Source organism: Panulirus ornatus, chromosome 38 (assembly GCF_036320965.1).
Source record: "Panulirus ornatus isolate Po-2019 chromosome 38, ASM3632096v1, whole genome shotgun sequence".
Lineage (NCBI taxonomy): Eukaryota > Metazoa > Arthropoda > Malacostraca > Decapoda > Palinuridae > Panulirus > Panulirus ornatus.
In genome coordinates, this window is record NC_092261.1 from 4,216,915 (window position 1) to 4,238,873 (window position 21,959).

The 21,959-nt window shown below is 43.4% G+C and overlaps 2 protein-coding genes and 1 pseudogene across 2 annotated transcripts; all 3 read left to right on the forward strand.

Moving 5' to 3' along the window:
• Window positions 1–30: 30 nt before the first annotated feature.
• LOC139760967 (uncharacterized) lies at window positions 31–2,993 on the forward strand. The gene is made up of 2 exons (XM_071684746.1): window positions 31–1,157; window positions 2,106–2,993. Exons 1-2 carry the CDS (start codon window positions 988–990, stop codon window positions 2,644–2,646), a joined length of 711 nt encoding a protein of 236 aa, XP_071540847.1. The 5' UTR covers window positions 31–987; the 3' UTR covers window positions 2,647–2,993.
• A 1,005-nt stretch (window positions 2,994–3,998) lies between these two features.
• LOC139760944 (glutamate receptor 2-like) lies at window positions 3,999–10,240 on the forward strand (annotated as a pseudogene).
• A 113-nt stretch (window positions 10,241–10,353) lies between these two features.
• LOC139760819 (probable glutamate receptor) lies at window positions 10,354–21,035 on the forward strand. The gene is given in 16 exon segments (XM_071684467.1): window positions 10,354–10,471; window positions 14,230–14,355; window positions 15,005–15,129; window positions 15,263–15,379; window positions 15,542–15,765; window positions 15,976–16,104; window positions 16,203–16,230; window positions 16,232–16,353; window positions 17,256–17,346; window positions 17,981–18,284; window positions 18,552–18,772; window positions 19,041–19,079; window positions 19,081–19,222; window positions 19,642–19,741; window positions 20,028–20,157; window positions 20,542–21,035. Coding segments are annotated over 15 exon segments (1,983 nt in total). The 5' UTR covers window positions 10,354–10,471; window positions 14,230–14,270; the 3' UTR covers window positions 20,668–21,035.
• The last annotated feature ends 924 nt before the right edge of the window (window positions 21,036–21,959 follow it).

Below are 21,959 nucleotides of genomic sequence, written 5' to 3' on the forward strand. Positions count from 1 at the left end.
GAATGTTCGTGGTGCTCGCTGGTGGCCACGCTGTCGCTCTACTGCTGCTCTGCCTCGAGCTTCTCGCTCCTCATCTTATCTAGACCACATAGATTCTAACCTCATACTACCGTTTGGAAATGACCTCCACCATATATTCGCATCTACAAATAGAATGACCCTTGAAATTGTACAGGGAGAATACTAAGTGGGATACATGTCACAATACTCAACACCGGAAGTTTAAACTACCTCTACCAATGTAAGCTTCACATCTTCGACGCCTCACCACCAACACTCCACACAACTACGTAGCACATTGTTAACAAAACAGACAGATAACATATATCTACCAAGATAGTATGATAATCTCAAACTTCATTTATATATCTTATTAAAAAAACTCTGTCTGTACGATCAGCTTTTTATATACGGTTACCAGGACTACATATCCGACCCCAGGAGCGAGAGAAATCCAGGCAACGAAGATATCCTCTGACTGTCAGGAACATAACACTATTACTGACATTGGATTCAAAATGAGAAGTAATCTTTCTTGGATTCTTATAACTTAATGATTAGATTATGTGCGTTCGTTATCTCTGACTGAAGAGGTTTATGATTTTGAATCTGATTGGGGTTGTGTGCGGGAAAAGGAGTGATGACTGGGAATGTTTGGTTTAAAAAGAGGGTCATACGCAAGTATACGTGTGTGTGACAAGGAAAGACTTTGTGGGGATTATATGATTGCCAATATGATAACTAATACCTCAAGCCTTGTGTGTGAATCAAGTTATAGTGTGAGATAATGTGAAATAGTATCCAAGAAAGATATGTCATCCTGATGAAATAGAAAGTCAAACCAGCTCAGAGATTATCGAGCATCACCCACCTGAGGACATCACATGACCTGCCACAGTAACCCAACGCGCGCATCTTCAGGCTCACCAATCACACTGCTCCTGAGACAAAATCACCAACCAATCATGGCAATTGTTGCTTCTTTTGATGACCAATCCCAAGTCAAGATTTTGCACATTCAACCAATGGGGAGCAACCCTGACTCCTGCAGGAGGTGTGTCCAACGAACACAAAAAGGATGTGAGGCGCTGGTGCAAGACACATCGTCGTGGTGCAGCTGACACCGTCAACAACCTCGCCTCCTGGAGACATCTAGTGTAAGACACTAACGCTAAATTTTGATTTCCTTTTCCTCAGTGTCTCTAACCTTGAGTCTCTTTCTTGTTCATTTTACAGAGACCTTTGATGAACACGTCTCTTCTGTCTCCTTCTAACCTTGAATCTTTTGTTAATCTTTCTGCGATCTCTGAATTCTCAACCTTTCTCATTATCATTCTTTCTCTTCTTCATTTCTTGAGATCTTTGAGTACATTTTCAGTCTCTCTGACTTCCCATTCTAGATGCTCTGTCTTCTTTTGTCTCATTTTGTATTTCCTCCCAAGTAGATTTCTCGTCTTTTTTACATTTCTTGCACTGAATAAATTCTCTTTCTTCGTTTGTAAGTCATTTCCAAATACTGTATTCATGAAGTAAGGTTTTTTGATGTCATTTCGACTGAACTAGGGGACACAGTTATTCTTTTGAACTATCATGTCGTTGACTTACTGACGTCTGTGATGCAAGACACCACGATTTACTGTGTTGCACAACTGGACGTCCGTAGAATCAATGTGCTCTGGTCGCACGCGATAAAATTTGAAAGTGATTTCGTTGTGAGGTGTTCTCGCAAAGATGTCAAACCTGAATGACCCTCCAAACCATATGTTCAATCTCCTGTAAGACTGTGATGATATGTGGCTCTCGGGGTCACATAACTGGCTCGATTTTTACTCATCACTTCATCATGTATCATGAGGGGACTGCCCAGGCAGAGCCTACGTTATGGAAGGGGCAAAAAAGCCAAAAGAATAATTCTCGTGAGAAAGAAATCAACATCCTTTTCCACCGTCATAACTTTCAAAAGACATGATGAGTTTGATTAGTCTGACGAAGAACTAGTCGAGTCCCAGCTATAGCTTATGAACGGGACGTACTCGTAATGACGTCATTTTGCCACATATAAATGCACAGAGGAACGGTTTTTTTACGTTTCATTCCACACACAGGGATATTATGGTACGTCGTCGTCTCGCGTTCAAGCCGACGGGTGTGGACGACCGTGCAAGGATCGTGCTGATGTGGGCAGACGGTGTGTCTCCCCGCGACATTGCACAGGAGGCTGAGACCAGCGTGTCCACCGTCTACAGGTGGATCAGGCGGTGGCGGAAAGAGGGCAACGTGCACTCTCGACGTTGCCGATGTTTACTTGGGGTAGTTCCAGGAGAACTGGATCCAGTGGACGTTCAAACAAACTCTTCTCCGCTTCCAGTTAGTCTGGCGGATATCGCGAAAACCCTCAAGGTTTACTACCGACCAGATACATTGCGTCACGGCTTCTCAGGAAGGGAAGGGAACTGCTGCATGCCGACTTTCACTGACTGTATGGATCTACGAAATATCAACCACGACGTTCCATACAGTTTAGGCTATACTAACTTGTCTCCAGACTCCAGACGATATGTGTCGAGGAATGAATCTAGAAACTTGTTCCCCGTGCATCCTAGGGCACAGTGGTGCTGGAGGTTGACACCACAGCACCCTATCTAATCCCCAGTCATATAGCGAACACAAATCAAGTAACCTGAGACACCTGTGGTGACTGGATGGTGCAGAGGAATGTTGCGAATCGCCACAAACACAACAGTCATTTCAAAGATGTTGTGTGGGGGTAATTGGCCCACAATTTCTTGGACAGTTGTTAGTGAAGAAAGGAATCACAAACGTTGTTCCTGAAATGTTGTTAAGTGATAGGTTCTAATTCTTTACGAACAATATGTCGATGTATCATCATCAAATTGCATACTGTTGTGGTAGCTGAACTTTTCAGTGACAGTAAGAAAAGGGAAAATGTTTTTAGAAATGTTGTATATATCTAGACATCTAATATAATATGACAACAGTATCACTCTGTCTTTCATTTTCTTTCTATATTCCTCCGAAACTACAGTACATGTACGATTGGCTCAATTAGGGTTAATAACCTTAATCATTTACATTACTAAATACTTTCGTTTACCCACAAAACTTCCGAAGTATCTTATCTATACACATGCTTTCCCTAACATCAGCTTCTCCTCAGTGAAGACCTCCTCTGCGACACAAGGAATCAGGGGAAATAAGGAAATACGACACAAATCGGTGAACTACATTTAAACTGTTACAGAATATGTGACCCCTCTTGTACCTCACAACGACTCATTAAAAACAGTCAGGCCGAAAGTCTAGCAGTCTTCTGAGACGATGGATCCCGCTCCCTCACAGTGAAACCTCAGCTTTACTGGCAGAAAATATACTGCCTGGCATCACACTATTTCTTTCACTGTACCAGGAAAAAACTCTATAATGCTTGAGCTTTATGGGCAATATACACAAGCACACACATATATAAAAGATCATGAATCAATGAACAGAAGTAAAATTTGTGTGTTTGTGTAATGAACAATTTGTAATTCGTGGGGGGATATGTACACCCGTGCCCTATGGGAAATATAGTAGTTGTGTGGCTTAAAAATTCAGATGAATAGATCTACCAAAATGCGGCAGAAACGAAAACAACGAAGCATAACATCGTTAAAGGCCTCGAATTGTCCATTTGCTTGGTGCAACGATGTGGCAAGGACCATTGGCGGGGACAGGCCATAAGGCTACTGAGTTTCAGTGAAGTCAGCAGCTCACTTGGCTCCTGGAAACACTGATAACTGTCGGAACATCACAGTTCTTATCTTAGTATCTTTATGAACTTTGTGATTGAATCTAATAGGCAATTCGAACGATGGAAACGAGAGGCGATCGCTCGTCAAGACAATATGCTTTTAAAACCAATCAACACGTCTTCTCTTCTTAGCTCCATACTCATGTGTTCACGTGCAGATACAGCGGATGTGTGGTGGTCAGTGACGATGGTGAGTGTGGCGGCTCTGTTGTCCATCCTGAGTGTGGCTGTCCTCCCGTCTATCGCCCAGCTGCCTCGACGCCCTTATGGTAAGTCTAGAGATTTTTTTCGTCATGTCGTAGTGTCATAATACGCGGCTGTCTTCCTATATATATATATATATATATATATATATATATATATATATATATATATATATATATATATTCTATTTGCGTCTAAAACTTTATGACAATAGCTGTTGTTACATAGGATGTAATTCTGGTTTGCATTGATAATCTTTCCTGTTGTCAGGTGGTGGGGAGACGCTGGGAGTGGCAGGCGGGGCGGTGGAGGCGGTGCTGGCCAGAGAGCGGCCGCCCCACTGCTCTGTCATCCTCCTCACAGACGGCACCACCTCGGCCACCACTGTCTTCACGGTACGTCAACACTGCCTCACTCTGACACCCTCACACAACACGTGTGCTGTGGCTTATCATAATGTACCAGCAACCCACAGTCTCCTCTCACCCACAGTGTCCTCATTCTTGCTCACATCCTGTAATTATGTCACTTCAGGAGCTGGGGAGGCTGCGGATCCCGTTGGGGCTGGCGACGTTCGAGGTGGCGGGGAAGGACAAAAGATCCAACATGACGCAGGCGCAGTTCGCCTGGATGGTCGGCGAATTTCGACAGGTGGGTAAGAATGATCACGGAGGAAGGTCGATTACGTTATCGAACACAGTGAGGAATTGTCACATCAGATTTGAGGGAAGGTTACATTATTAGCGACTGCGGGTTGCACTGGTTATAGGTTAATGGCAGGTAGCACTTACACTATGAACGTCAACAGCTGCGTCAGGTGTCGGGTTGCGTGACGTTGGTGGTGGTGAGCGACGACCCAGCCTTCCTGGCCGCCTCGGCCGAGTGGTCCCTCAAGGGCCGCCTCCTGACGTGGTCCAACAAACTCCTGGCCGTCACCCGCCGGCCTCTTCAGGACCTGCCACACCTCTACTCCTCCTTCTCCATGATGAACGCCATGTTGATCATCGTGGACACCTCCTCATCATTTTCCAGGTTAGCCATCAATGTTCTATATCATGATTATTCCACTCGTAATGAAACGTAATGGTCCAGTGGCATGTTTCTCATGGGTGACGCTGCTGCAGTGTCATCCTGAAGAACATGGCAACTGGTCTTTACCTAGTCAGACTACAAGCAATGAATTGTCAGCCTTACAGAAGTAAAAAGTGCTTATGTAAATGCTTAGCAGCCCTATGCTTCCCATGTTTCATATCTTATGTACAGTGAACCTTCGGCATAAAGAATACAGCCCATCATCATTCATACCATTCCAGCCGTATGGCTAGACTCATATCCTCTCTTTGAGGTAGGATATAAGATGGAACCTGACAATAAATTAACTGTGTATAAGTTAAGTCTATCACTACATTTGGCCGGTGTACATCACTGGCAGACCTATCTCCAAGTTTTAAAATCTAATCAGTCATATTATCGACTTCCTCGAGAATGGGATGTAAGTGTTCGGAAGTCAGTTTATTATTGCCTCTAAGATATCTTTCGGGTGACTTTTCCTCCTGTGAAGATACTTGTCAAAACGCAAAACAGCAAGGTTTTTTCGCTGTCAGTTTTCTTTGCTTGCAGGTGTGATATATACGTACACCCGCCCTACAGACCCCCGGAAGCCCAGGTGGTGCGTGTTGCGTCTTGGTCGACCATACGTGGCCTCACACTGGCCAACCACCTCCCGCTCTTCCCTGAGAAGTTCTCCAAGTACGTGAAATGGAAGTTGCATACCCATGATTGCAAATGTGCCAAGTCCTCTGTTTTTATAATTTGTATGCACGATGCATTTGTTTACCTCTGCTTTCATAGCAAGTTTATTAGATACGAAACATGAATATACGAAATAGGAAAGGATATCAGGAATTAGCATCGTTTTTTCGAGAAAAAACACATATAATCTAGAGTTGCGTCAGATGTCATACAATGTACGAGATCCCAGTCAGTCAATGGATTACTTGGCCAGGTTCGCCTACGGGCCATCGTTCGTGGCGGTGGCCGAAGACTATCCTTCCTACATGAAGAGAGATCTAGCCTGGAACCCTGGTCAGCCGCTGAGGTTCGAAGGACCCGTAGCGGAGCTGCTGGCGGTGCTTGCAAGGAGCTTCAACTTTACGTAAGATGTCATGTCAGTTATACATGATGGTGTGTGCACGTAACACAGACAAGAGATGACTGTAACTTTCCATTGCAATATTTTCTGTTCTTAGAATCACCTTCACGAAACAGCATTGACACAAAGTTAATGGAGTTTTTGCAAATGTTATGTGTGGTGGTGTTAATGCTTGTCTCTTTAGGTACACGTTCGTGCGGCCGCCGGACAGCAAGTGGGGAACTAAGGAGGCTGATGGATCCTGGTCTGGCATGGTTGGGATGGTGGGCAGGAAGGTGAGTGTAACGAGATCGCCTTTTATGCACCGCTCATAGTGGATTGTCCGGATATTTAGGTCAGGCACGCGAAGAATTCTTTTTTAAACAAGAAAATCATGACGTGTGGCTCAAAAGGGCCAGCGGTACTGAAGTCTGGAGCAAATGGTTCTCATTCCTTAGCAGGGGATAAAATGTAGTAGCTCAGTCGAGTGGTAATGGCTCATAGACATGAAAGACGTTCAATAGTTATGCATTGGAAAGCCAGAGACTTTTCAGGATTTTCATCTATCTTTATATACTGATCACTGATCATTGTGATTGTGGGTAAACTATTTGCTTTGTAGAGGCAGTGATACACGGTAACCCATGTGTCATTCTAAAGAATTGTTCAATGTGGGAGGATGCAGGAGGTGGACATGGGAATCGGGCCCTTCTCACTGACTGCTGTTCGTGCTGAGATGGTGGACTACATGAAATTATTCGTGGACGACGCACTGAAGATCACAGGAGGTTTAGGGCGGCCTGAGGTGGACCCGTGGGGCTTCCTGCTGCCTCTGGGACCTCTGGTGTGGACGGCCATCCTGGCGGCGCTGCTGGTGGTGCCGGGGATGGTGTTGCTGCTGTTGTTCTGCTTCCCTCGTAAGGCTCCACAGAGGGACTCCTGGAAGAGGGACAAAATCTTCGTGTATTTCCGTGTATTGTTGCAACAAGGTAAGGCAATATATATATATATATATATATATATATATATATATATATATATATATATATATATATATATATATATATATATATATATCACAACCAATATGATTTTTTTGTCTTTAAAAGCTATAACAAATTAGATATTTGTCTCACGCTGTGATGTCCGTGTTTCTGAGCATTGGCAATATCCTTTTGCTCGCTACATATCACAGGAATGAAACTTTCAATAACACGATTTCTTCTTCCATACACTGAATGTTCAGTGAGACGGACGGAAATGTAGCAAACCGGGCAATGTACTCTCCCTGTTACTTGACAGGTAAGTTCCACGTGCTACATCTATCCTTGAGTAGGAGCTGCTGGCTGGCTGCAAAAGCTGTGAGTCATGCATCAGTTCAGGAGAAAACTCTCGTATTAGGAGAAGTTTCATTACCATTAGCTTCTTGTTGTCATGCCAGCTGCTCCCAGTCAAAGGTAGAGATCTCGTGGAAAAAAATATATACATCAGACAGAGGGTAGATTCTCTTGCCTGGCTCGCTACTTGTCCGTCCGTCCCACTTAACGAAAATCCCCACCTTCCACTTCACTCATTATCTATTCACTGTGATGAAGACACGGCTACAAGCTGACAGCTTTTCGCTTGAAGGTGTCATAAGGCTCTTGAGACATAGCAATAAGTTCTTACCTCCTCACCGTTGTGAAATCGTAAAATAGAATGAACTTTGGAGAGTTGATTTTCAGTCTTTGTCACATCTAGTCAGTATGATAAGACCTTTCAACTTGTCGTTCCCAGCATAACGCCTACCAAAGATGTTGATGATTGTAATGTAATATGTAAAGATGATTTCTCTCTCGAACAAAGGGTACAAGGCTGAGCCTGGCGAGTGGGGGTGGGAGCGGCTGGTGCTGGGGTCGTGGATGGTGATGGCTCTGGTGTTCTTCCGGAGCTACGACGGTAACCTCATGTCCATGTTGGCCGTCAGGTACATCTCGCAGCCCTACCAGTCCCTCAGAGACGTGCTGGACGACCCCTCCGCCACTATGATATTTCACGACGGCTCTGTTTACATGGAAATTCTTAGAGTAAGACAAACAGTCATGAATATATATGCCATACCGCTTACAGTTTAGGATTTTCTTCCTTCGTTTATATACTTACTTTGATGATCTTTAAGAGATGATAGACGAAAACATCTTCAAAGAGAATCTACGTATCGTCATATCCGTAGACGGACGTGTTTCATAGTATCTTTGCTTGTCTCTGTGGTTTAGGAACTCTGAATTCTCTCTTGTCCACTTGAGTAAAAGATACTGGATCAGCACCATAACAGCAATGGGGGTCACAGTCTAGCAGGTGACAGATGTGCTAACGTGTGCAGACGATTCCAAAAGACAATCTTTGCAGTCTGCGCAAGATGGTATCTTTCGCGAGGTGATGGACACCGGGAGGGACGGTCGCCTGATGTGGGTGGCTTCCACGGAGTACAGGACGCTGCTGGAGACGCTGGTGGTGGAGGGACGCCACGTCCTCATCATCGAGGAGAATGACAGCAAGTCTCTCAGGGCTGACGTCTTCTCGGACACAGGTAGTTTCCATTAAATGTTTTGTTTCCTTTCCTATACATACATATCTGAACATCTATATCTGTACATCTATATATATATATTCATATGTTTATATATACATTGTATTTCCATACTTCACAGGTCGGTGTGATTTTTACACCTCCAGGGAACACTTCTTGCCCACGTCCATGAGTATGATCGGTCCAAAGGGCCACCCACTCGTCCCAGCCTTAAGTAAAAGGTAATCTAAGTAAGGAGTCTGCCGTCGCAAGCTGGTCAGTAACGAATAAATGGGAATCAGATGATATAAATGGTATAAATAAATGACAACAAACTCTGTCATGTTCGTCCATACGCGTCAGTTGAGTGTCGTGGCAAATTTGGTATAGAAATGTACTCATGCAGGACACCAGGTACTAAAATCAAGACTAAAGTTGAATACTAAAATTATATTTAAGTTTAGATTGATAAAGATTATCATGATCTGGAATAACTGGGAGGCCTTTTGCACGCAGCATCACGTATGTTAAGGAGTCGGGAATATTTGACCACTGGTTGGAGAATTTCAAAGTGAATTCGTCCATCTGTCTTCGTCCCCCCACCAGGATCACCGTCAAATCCTCCCTGGCTCTCTCCAACCTCTGGGTGAGTAACACATGCAACATCACATCCTGGCAATACGTGAGAGGAAAAAAAAATGGAAAACCAAATATTTGTCTAATTATTTCCAATATTCTTGATAGATCTTTAGTATTCATTTCCTGAAACATAGATATTTTCCTTAAATTTCTCTCCTCACTTACTCACATATACCAGGACCACTGTACTGCTGTGTTAACACCTGCCTGACCGATACGACCTCGTTGATTTCAGGGAATGTTCGTGGTGCTCGCTGGTGGCCACACTGTCGCTCTCCTGCTGCTCTGTCTCGAGCTTCTGGCCGCATGGATAGCTGATGACAACACTTGATCACTTCTGGAAATAAGATTGATCCATCCAGTACATGTGAAAAAGAAAAGAAAAAATACACACACACACACACACACACACACGAATAAATATATATATATATATATTACAACAGAATATAATGATTTCTCATCACTTTACCACGGACTGTACCCAACTCTCAACTTTACAATGAAGAATCCTTGCCAATGACAATTACATGATTACTTTTGTATTACTATTAGTAACAAATGTTCGGATATGGTCTAGTTATTATTATGATTTAGCCTGAGAACTGATGTCCAATCGTTAGATATTCTTACCACAATAATTTGCTTTGTATTCGGTTGGTATATATAATTAAGGTAATCAGAGATAGGTCATCTAATTACATTATATATATAATGTCAATGTAATTGATGCTGAAGTACAGTCTTGAATCCAGGGTGATCTAGAATTGGTGCTTGTAGCTGAAACATTGTCTAAATGATATATTTCTCCGAGAAAAAAAATGTATGACCTTTGAGATTCCTGAGTATCAAAACCTTTTTAGTCACGACCTATAACTACCCAACTTGCGCATCTCACACTCGCCAATCACAGCAGCCTTAACTGTTGCTAAAAGATCATTAGCCAATCGTGATAATAGCTGCTTCTAATGTTAACCAATCCCAGATCATGTCTCACACACTGGACCAATGAGACGCAGGCCTGACTCCTGCAGGAGGTGTGTCTAGTGAACACAAAAAGGATGTGAGGCGCTGGTGCAAGATACATTGTCGTGGTGCAGCTGACTCCGTCAACAACCTCACCTCCTGTACTGCTACTGTAAGACGCTACCACTGTCCCTGCAATTGTTTTCTAATTACTGCTGCAAAATTGCTTGTACCTGGTATATATATATATATATATATATATATATATATATATATATATATATATATATATATATATATATATATATATATATACATCCTGTCCCAGGTCCACTCTTAACTCCGGCAGCGTTCAGGAAGTAAGCCACGTTCACCGGGCGGGATAAGTAGTGTGATGTTCTTTGTCTTCATATATTCCTGAAGTGTGGGGCAAGTGCATGCGCTTTGATTCTCATTTCGGGTTACTAGTTACTTTGGATGGTGGTGGGAGGGGAGGGGGCTCTAGGGTTGTTACAAGACAATGGATGTCGAGTATATTGAGGCAGGAAATTGTACTGGGAATATATTTCATTATTGTGTAAATGTTGGATGCTTGTGGTATCTGAAAGCAATCGTGATTCCTATGAATGCACTGTTTTGTATATTCTGTATTTCTGTGACGTTTTCTTTCAAAGGATGGATGAATAGAGGTGAGGCGTACTTTAGTCTGGAGCGATTGTGTTGATATATATAATCATTCCATATTTCATTATCGATGATGCATACTACAATATGCTCTTCTGATATCACTTTGTTGTTTCTCACGAATAACGCTAGATATTTTCCTCTTTGATCACATCATACATAACGACACTTTAAAGAATACTTTACCTAAATCCTTTACCATAAACCTCTTCATGATATGTTATTCTGCGAGTATCGTTGCCTAACAACCAGGCTTCATCGTAAGATGGTGGGAGCTCAAGACGCCCCCTGAGATTATCGAGCGTCGGCGACGAGGTCATGACCTATAGTGACCCCAATCGTGCGCGCTTCTCACGACTCACCAATCACAGCAGACTTAACTGATGCTAAAACACAAACCAGCCAATCATGGCAACAGCTTTTCTTACCGTTAGCCAATCCCAAAACTAAGTCTTACACATTGGACCAATAAGGTGCAACTCTGACTCCTGCAGAAGGTGTGTCTAATAAACACGAAAAGGGATGTGAGGCGCTGGTGCAAGATGCATTGTCGTTGTGCAGCTGACACCGTCAACACTTCTGTACTACCGGAAGACACTTCCACCTCCCCAGCAACTGCTCTGTAATTAGCGTAGGGGTGAGGGGGGGGGGGGGTGGGGGGGCGGGAATCTTTTTATAGAAGATATTGTGTTTCAAATATTCTGCGGGTTGTTTATTACCTGAGGAAATAACATTTTGAAAAGCCTTGATGTGCTTTTTTTCGATGCAAAACTGATTTGTCGTTTATAGTAATTTTCGCCCACTTAGAGACTGATATGAGAGTAATCTTTCTTTATTTGTGATATTTTCATAAGCATGTCTTGCTAAAATGACCCTCCAAACCACAAGCACACACCTAACACTCTTAATTGACTGTTCGTGGATCAAATCGTTGGCGCCAGTTGTACTGAAACCTCATTATGAAGGACTGGTGAGGGCCAACTTAGAAACAAATATCAAAATCATTTTTTAGTGACAATGGACAAAAATATGAACATTCTACCTACTGCTGTGATGGTTTCCTTAATTGTCATTGGCACTGTTTAAACTGACCCAGGCAAGAGTGGGTAGTTCTTGGCGTGGAAAAAAACCGGAACTACCGTTCTAGCATAGCAACAAGACGTCCTCGTAACAACATCTGTTCCCTTTTCTAATGACTTGTGTCGATAAACAGCTTCTTGTCTCATTCCACACAGGGGTATTATGGTACGACGTCGTCCCCTGTTCAAGCCAACGGGTGTGGACGACCGTGCGAGGATCGTACTGATGTGGGCAGACGGCGTGTCTCCCCGGGACATTGCACAAAGGACGGACACCAGCGTGTCCACCGTCTACAGGTGGATTAGGCGGTGGCGAAGGGAAGGAAACGTGCATTCAAGACGTTGCCGGTGTTTGCTTGGGGTAATTCCTGGAGTACCGGATCCAGTAGACGTGCCACAAAACCCTTCTCCGTTTCCAGACACTTTGGTGGATGTCTCTCATACTTTACAGTTTTACTGTCGAGCTAAATCGTTTCCTCGTGATCTTCCGAAGAGGGAGGACAGTCGCTATACTCCTGCCTCCGCTGACTACGTGGATCTACGTAAGATAAATCGCGACGTTCGATACAGTTTCGGATATGCCAATGTTGTTTCGGATTCGAAACGAAGCGGTTCAAAGACTGAGGCTAGGAACTCGCTCCTCGAGCATCCTGGGGCAGAGTGGCGATGGGGGCTGACACAGCAGCGCCCAGGCCACCTGCAGGTCATACAGTGAGGTCAGGTAAGGCGAGAGAGCCACAGGTTGAAGGGATTGTCTTCTAGTATGACAATGATTTCGTCAATGAACATACTATGTAAGAGTTGTTGGACTGCTTATTTCAAAAGGAAAATACGTAACTACTGTCCAAAATTGTTATAGTAGGAGACTGTATAGTTTATCAAGAATACATAATGTAATTTCATACCACTTAGGAAGTTATATCATTATAAGAAAACTTATAAATGAGAAAGATTGTATATAATTAGAGATTTAATAGATTCGATTATAATATGATAGTCTTTCATTACGTAATCCTTTGAATTTACCACATGTATGGCTCACGTATCTAAGATTATCTTCATTAATCACATTACTCAGAAAACTCCGTACTTTATAAAGCTTCTGCAAATGTTGTTTTATTTTCATGGGAGACTTGTCCACGCATCATATAGTGTCATTCATCCCCCAACGTTACTCCATGTGCGCGAAAATGAGCGACTCCCTCTCAGCTACCGCGCTGAGGAAAGACACTTAAAGAGTCCCACGTTGAACCATTTACAAACAATATAATAGATTATTGTCATGGCCTCACAAAGTACCGTAGACTAGGATCTCTGTGAATGTAAGATATCTTTAAGATGATAAGGAGGTGGACGAGGTCTGCAACAAGGAGAGAGAGAAATGTGTTGTCTACAAAGTAACGTAGATGGTTGTGAACTAAATCATTACCTCAAAGACCGTACAGAGATACACAATACTGAATATATAAAGAAAAAAATTATCTATATATATATATATATATATATTTTTTTTTTTTTTTTCAAACTATTCGCCATTTCCCGCGTTAGCGAGGTAGCGTTAAGAACAGAGGACTGGGCCATTGAGGGAATATCCTCACTTGGCCCCCTTCTCTGTTCCTTCTTTTGGAAAATGAAAAAAAAAATTGAGAGGGGAGGATTTCCAACCCCCCGCTCCCTCCCCTTTTAGTCGCCTTCTACGACACGCAGGGAATACGTGGGAAGTATTCTTTCTCCCCTATCCCCAGGGATATATATATATATATATATATATATATATATATATATATATATATATATATATATATATATATATATATTATCGTTTAAACGGATCAAATGTTCTTTATGTTCCGAAGACTAGACATACATAATTACCGAAAGACTTCGGGGTTGGCGAGGAAGATGACTTTCACTAGAGACTACAAAATGAATTGATGAAACCACGAAAAATATGTAGAACTGAAATCAACTTAAAACCATCATAAGATCACTCAGGTTACGTTAATCTCCCGTGAGTATCATAATAAGATGACAAACACGAAATTAAGGAACAACGCCTCCTAACTACATCTGAAGTCATGGACTTATTCTAGTCCTTGAAAAGTCTGATAAACATATGTATACCACATCAGAGTCTTATATGTAGTCTTATCATTCGTATTCATAGGATCATATGCCCACACAGCGGAGGTGTGGAGGTCGGTGGTGATGATGGCGAGTGTGGCGACAGTGTTGTTGATCCTGACTGTGGCTGTCCTCCCGTCCGCCGCTCAGCTGCCTCGACGCCCTTATGGTGAGTCCACAGTTATGGTCACGTCCAACACACACACACACACACACATATACACACATAGCGTTAATGGGATGTTATGGCCTCAGCTGTCCGTTCCGTCTCAGCTAACATAAAAAAAAAATTGCTGGTTAGGGAACAGCCAAAAACTATAACATTCTGCTTCATATGGTCAACTTCTGAACAACACCCAGAAATACTGTTTATCAAAGATTTTATACACGTTTAGTGTAGGACATTGAAGACCACAAATTTGTGCCAAAATTCCACGACCGTCCGCTGAAATATGACCAAGGAATGGGGGAGATAATAACAAATTGTGTCTCGTGACCATAAAAATGAAAATGGTTCAAATGACTAATCTATCTCGCCATATGTCAGGTGATGCTCATGAAATCTGGCAATAAAGAAAAAAAAATCTTTCACCATAACCAACATTAGGCCAACGGTAAAAACCAAGAGGTCAAATATATCGCCAGAAACTACTGTTCTTTGTCGACTCGACAATTCATTTCACCAAATGTTGACCTTAACTCAGAACAAAGATACATCTCAACAAGTCTCAAACAGTAGTTGAAATATGGAAAGGGATTTCATACGTTCACTAACGAGTGTTGGCCCTTATGTCTTATGTTGACTTTTATGTTTTCAGGTGGTAGGCAGACCCTGGGAGTGGCAGGCGGGGCGGTGGAGGCGGTGCTGGCCAGAGAGCGGCCGCCCCACTGCTCCGTCATCCTCCTCACAGACGGCACCACCTCGGCCACCACTGTCTTCACGGTACGTCAACACTGCCTCACTCTGGCACCCTCATTGAGTTCTGACATTGTTACAGGGCGCGTCCTGCCGCCAGTCTGTTCTCAACACACCGTTCAAACTTGTGTTTCACATTCTGTAATACGTACACCTTCAGGTGACGGAGAGGCTGCGGATTCCGTTGGGGCTGGCGGTGTTCGAGGTGGTAGGAGAGAGCAAGAGACCCAACATGACACATGACCAGCTCTCTAGGATGGTTGGCGAGGTTCGACAGGTGGGTAAGAACGATCACGGAGGAAGATCGATTACGTTATCGTACACAGTGAGGATTGTCACATCAGATTTTGAGAGATGTTTATATCATTAATGACTGCAGGCTGCACCGCTTTTGGGTCAGTCGCCGGTAGCAATTGCACAGCTATGTGAATTTCACCAGCTGCGGCAGATTTCGGGGTGCGTGACGTTGGTGGTGGTGAGCGACGACCCAGCCTTCCTGGCCGCCTCGGCCGAGTGGTCCCTCAAGGGCCGCCTCCTGACGTGGTCCAATAAACTCCTGGCCGTCACCCGCCGGCCCCTTCAGGACCTGCCACACCTCTACACCTCCTTCTCCATGACGAACTCAATGTTGATCATCGTGGACGCCTCCGCTCCATTTCCCAGGTTAGCCACCACTGGTCTTAATCATGAGCGCTACAGTAAGACATGATCAGGCACTATCGTCTTCCGTGATCCTCCAAATGTACACATTGGATTAATCACTTTGTTATCATCTTTTAGACTTAATCTTGATGTGGAGGTCGTCGATAGAATGATCCTGTAGAAATACAGATTCAATCATTTGGCAATCACAACCGATTCATCTTCTTTCAGGTGTGATATATACATCCACCCGCCCTACAGACCCCCGGACGCCCAGGTGGTGCGTATTGCGTCCTGGTCGACCATACGTGGCCTCACACTGGCCACCCACCTCCCGCTCTTCCCTGAGAAGTTCTCCAAGTAGGTGTGCCTGAGTCCCAGAGCTTTGCCTATCGATAGCACATGACACGAAAGTTACCAGGCATTACCCAGTCATTCATGGAATCTTTTGGTCACAGGTTCGCCTACGGGCCAACGTTCCTGACAGGCGTGTGAGGAGTACCCGTCCTATGTGGAGCTGAGCCCTTCTTGGAAACCAGATCAACCGGTGGAGTTCGAAGGACCCATGATCAACCTGCTGGACCTGCTCGCAGAAAACTTTAATTTCACGTGAGTTGTTGATCAGTGTGGTGGAGGTGCGTGTTTATGCGTCTTGCGTGATGTGGTGAGGTTAGGTAGGTGTCAGTGGCTCTGTGATATGATTACGATGAAGTGATAAATTCCGGTGACATGTGAATGTTGTTGTTTGAACAGTGTTTGGCCCATCATCACCTCGACAGATTCTACACATTCGCCGTACAGGAGACACTCTTTAGCTCAGATACCGCAAGGATATCCTCTCTGGCATTCAGTTCTTTAAGTTCCCTATATAAGAAATGAGTGTAGCATTAATCCATGTCATCAGAGATTCGATACCATTACAAGCCAATCAATGGAACGCATTAAGTAGTCTTGCCAAATACTTTATTAGTCTTCTGGTAGTGAAGTTCATGTGTTAATAACCTCTGAATGAGGAATCAAACAAGTAAGGCTTGCGAGAGGGCTGAGGCTCTGCTGAATTCTCACCTCTGCTCCTAAACTTCCCTCTTGTCACTACCACATACTTCTCGTATGCGTATATTGCGTCATTCTACACGCAAGTGTCCTATCTTATCGGTGTGAAAAGTAGCCATCCGGCACACAATGGTACTTCTTTTACACACTTGTCCAGTATAAATATATTTGCAACATTCTACACATTCTACACATTATTTTGCGTGAGAGAGCGGCCACCAAGAACACGATGAATGAATGAGTTGTCTGAAGGACCAGGAGACCTGTGAAAATACATGTTTGACATCACGACTTACATGCAATCACTCCAGTATTCTGGTAACTCATGAATATAACCAGTACAAATCACAACTGAGTATCATGGACATTGCATTATTTGTTCTTTATAATCAATTGAACGTCTTAATACAAGGTAGTCAGAATGTCTGGCGTGGTGGTGTTAACATTTGTCTCACCAGGTACACGTTCGTGCGACCACCAGACGGTATGTGGGGTCATAAGGAGGCTGATGGGTCCTGGACTGGCATGGTCGGGATGGTGGGCAGGGAGGTGAGTGTAGCAGGTCGCGCCACTCATGGTGGCTGGTCTGGTAAGTAATTATCATTTCTTTGTATTAAATTGTTCATTATATTTGTTTCAGTTTTGTAGGTTGGTAGGTTAGCAGACAGACCCCACACAGATAGGTAACTTTGAACTGATTAATAATGATTAAAGGCGATGATACAGAGTACATGTGTACATTTAAAATACGAACAATGACCCCTGACAAAATCATCAACTGTTAAGGATCCGCCAGACGTATAATGATCTGTCACAAGTGTAGACCTCCAGGCAACTCTGGGTTGCTCGCAGACCAAACAAGTTTCATTAGTAATCACGGCCACTATCGACCCCCTTCCTCTCAGAGGATACCATTCTGCCCCGAGTTTTGTGTCCCGATGCACTATTGACCCAGAGGGACGTCGTTCACTCTGATGCTCTTCTGTTACCCTTCAGTTGAAGATACATCTAGCTGTTTTCCTCTTAAAACCTCCCATCATATATAGGCCACATGACTTCCATGTCCTGTACCTCTTCTTAAACTGATCCTTGTAGTTTTTGATATGATTTACTAACACTTACATAAACGTATCTTAGCCTCTATAACAATTTTAATAGTCTGGTGTTATGTGGGTGGATACAGGAGGTGGACATGGGTGTCGGTCCCTTCTCTATGAGTGCTACTCGAGCTGAGATGGTGGACTACATGAGAATAGTCGTGGACGACGCCCTGAAGATCATCGGAGGTCGAGGGCGGCCTGAGGTGGACCCGTGGGGCTTCCTGCTGCCTCTGGGACCTCTGGTGTGGACGGCCATCCTGACTGTGGTGGTGGTGGTGCCGGGGATGGTGTTGCTAGTGTTGCTCTGCTTCCCTCGCAAGGCTCCACAGAGGAACACCTGGAGGATGGACAATATCTTCCTATATCTTCGCGTGTTGCTACAACAAGGTACATCGACGTATGTATACAAGACCTGTAGGATAATCACCGAGAAATATGCTCCAAGATATGAGGATGACCCGAGGCTAAGCCAGTTGGTCATGTTTTTAAGTATTACTCGATGGCTCATAGCAGAAATCTGAACCAATGAACTGAAATATATTGATAATCTACATTATATATATATATATATATATATATATATATATATATATATATATATATATATATATATATATATATATATATATATATATATATATATCCGTGAATAAGGGTACAGCCCTGAGCCAGGCGAGCAGCCGTGGGAGCGTCTGATGCTGGGGTCGTGGATGGTGATGACGCTGCTGTTCGTCCGGAGTTATGACGGTAACCTTATGTCTATGTTGGCCGTCAGGCACATTGCACAACCGTTCCAATCCCTCAGAGACGTGCTGGACGACCCCTCCGCCACCATGATATGGGTGGCCGGCGATGTTTACATAAAGTATCTTCAGGTAAGACCAGTAGATTCATAAATGCAATAGAATATGAAATAATCATCATAGTTGTCATTAATATCAGATCACAGTGATAAAGATTAATGGAATAGTGTTAGTGAATGTACTTTAACATCCTTTATTCTTACTGAAGTTGCTATCATATCAGAAATAATTGCTGCTGTTGAACTTCGTCTGTCTATAAGACTTGTGTCAGAGCAGCATCTAGTGGCACATTACAGCTAATGTCTTTAAGCGTAGAGATAATAGAATCAAATGTTTGCAGTCTGCGAAAAATGGCACATTTCGTGACGTAATGGACGCCTGGGAAAGACGGTCGTCTGATGTGGGTGACGTCCACGTTGTGGAGGAAAGTGATGGAGACGCTGGTGGTGGAGGGAACCCACGTCCTCATCGTTGAGGAAAACGAGGGCAGGTCCCTCAGGGCCGACTTGTTCTCAGACACAGGTGACGTCTCCCGCTCTGTACTCAGGTTCATTTCTTAGAGGAAAGAGAGAGAGGGATCCTTGCTAGCTATAGCTGGCTTTTCTAGTCAAGTTCAGCCTGTGAACGGCTTAGTAAAAAAAAAAAAAAAGCGACACCTAAAGAATACCTTCGTATTCTGAAACTGGTAGAGGCAATATTCGGTGATATGTTTCATGTGTTTTTTGTCCATCATGTTAGGAGTCGTAATCACGTAAATCATTTCTGTAACTGATACAGCCAACCTTGCCATTAGATACTTCATCTCTCCATCTGTTCCCTTATCAAAAGTTTGTTCGACTTGTTCCGAAGCAGCTTCGCTTCATTAGGCACTTAAAATCTCTTTGCATTGACTTATCTATCGTTCCAGTGTACAGTACTCGTTTTCTTCTGATCACCCACAGGACGATGTGACTTTTACACCTCCAGGGAGCAGTTCTTCCCCACATCCATGAGTATGGTCGGTCAGAAGGGGCATCCTCTCGTCCCAGCTCTAAGTAAAAGGTAATTTAGACATGAAGTGTAGGACTACCGTCGCTTGCCGTTCTATAATACCAGTGTGGGAGTTACTCATTGGATAAACTTGGGTAAATATATACTGTATCCACCAATTTGTACTATGCAGGGAGAGAGAGAGAGAGTTTTACACTCATGGGGGCCCCATCTCCTGAAAATATTTTGCTATCATACAACCATTTTACACTTCTGAATACTGTCCGTATTTAAAACATCTCTCGTAAGATATACTACAACTACATTCTTTTCTAATATTCATTTTATCATCCCACAGCATCAAGTACGTGAAGCAATACGGGATATATGATTACTGGATGACGAGTTTCAAGATTAACTCCACCAGATGTCTCCATCCTCCCACCAAGATCACAATCAAGTCATCACTCGCTGCTTCTAACCTCTGGGTAAGTAACAGTCACACATCATTCTCGTGAGAACACTAGAACCACGAGAAATAAATCGTTTCACCTGAATATTTCAGTCTCTTTCTTTTCTTTTTGTAAAAACTCGAAGTTTTATTCATTCACCAATGATTCTACACTGGATCCCGCTCCAGTAGGAGGTGCCCATTCGCCACAGATTTCAAGATTAAGATTAGAACAGCCCCTAACTACTACCTTGCCACTTTGTTAACACCTGCCTGACGGGGACGACCTCGTACAACAGCCCCCAAATACCGTACCACTGTGTTAACACCTGCCTGACGGAGACGACCTTGTACAATAGCCCCCCAACTACCGTACCACTGTGTTAAACCTGCCTGACGGAGACGACCTCGTTCATTTCAGGGAATGTTCGTGGTGCTCGCTGGCGGCCACGCTGCCGCTCTCCTGCTGCTCTGTGCCGAGCTTCTCACTGCTGCTCGTCATGCAGAGGATCAGAGCTTCTCGTCTAGTGTCTCAGTGGGCTACTGATCCCGTCGCAAGATCATGTATGAAAACTATAAATATATATATATATATATATATATATATATATATATATATATATATATATATATATATATGCATATAATCATGCATGGTTGGGTACTGAATTATCATTACGTACACCTAGAACTGTCTTACATCAAAACTTCAACACTATAGATTGCTAAAGTAATTACGTAATGTTATAATTCATATAATCATTTTGCCATATTTTCTAATGCTATATGGGTAAGAGTTTTGTCAGGCAGAGAAGATATGCAGTCATAAATCCTTTCCTCTCGTGTGTTTCTGGATGTCCTGGTGACTTACTGTATCCTGGAGTATATTCTCTGTAAGATGGTATTAAAGGTGAACAAAATCCTTTCATTTTTCTTTGATTTCTCTGCCTTTAGATGTTTTCATCCAACTGGGCATCGAAGAATTTTTACCACCACAGATCCCTCATGCCTTCTGTATTAGTGACAGAGTAACTAACATATTTTTTAGATTATGTGACATTACATGGGTCAAAGCATGCCCTAATGGCGACCATCTCGACTTAGGGGCAAAAGGGATACAAGAAGAAAAATGATTAGATTTCTCTGAGTTTGTTCGGTGCTTATAAACCTAACTGTTAATGACGGAAAGGTTGTACGATGAGGAAATGACAGAGGGAGGAAGAGAACATCACAGCTTCGTCACCATGAATGGGAAAGAGGAAGTACCGTAATGCTCACATCCTCGTGTGGTTGGTCTACACACGGAAACTATGGGATGCAGAAGCCACTCGTGTGCCCTGGCCTCAGGCTTTCATCACCTGGGGACAAAAAAAAAAAGCTAAGACGGTTCAGAAGAGCAACGGCTGAAATAACACATAACTGAAGCCTTTTACGTGAAGCGATCTACATGTTCCTTTATGCAGGGAATTATTCAGAAGAACGAGGATAAAAATAACCAAAGTTGTCTTGATTCTTATCGAGTTTCAACCACCTGGAGTCATAAAGCTATTGCCGTATCAACGCGCGCAGTCATAAGGCACACCAATCACAACAGTCTTACATGATGCTAAGGTAACTAACACCAACCAATCATGACGATAGGTGCCCCTAATACCATCCAATCCCAGACCAGTCTTCATACACTGGACCAATGAGGAGCAGCCTGACTCCTGCAGGAGGTGTGTCCGACGAACAAAAATGATGTGAGGCGCTGGTGCAAGACGCATTGTCGTGGTGCAGCTGACACCTGTCAACAACCTCACCTCCTGTATTACTATTGTAAGGCACTAACACTAACCT

Coding starts and splice junctions, on each gene's coding strand:
- LOC139760967 (XM_071684746.1), top strand. CDS start 988: ATGACCAATCCCAAGTCAAGATTTTGCACATTCAACCAATGGGGAGCA. Junction 1,158..2,105: donor GCCTCCTGGAGACATCTAGT/GTAAGACACTAA, acceptor TTCCACACACAG/GGATATTATGGTACGTCGTC.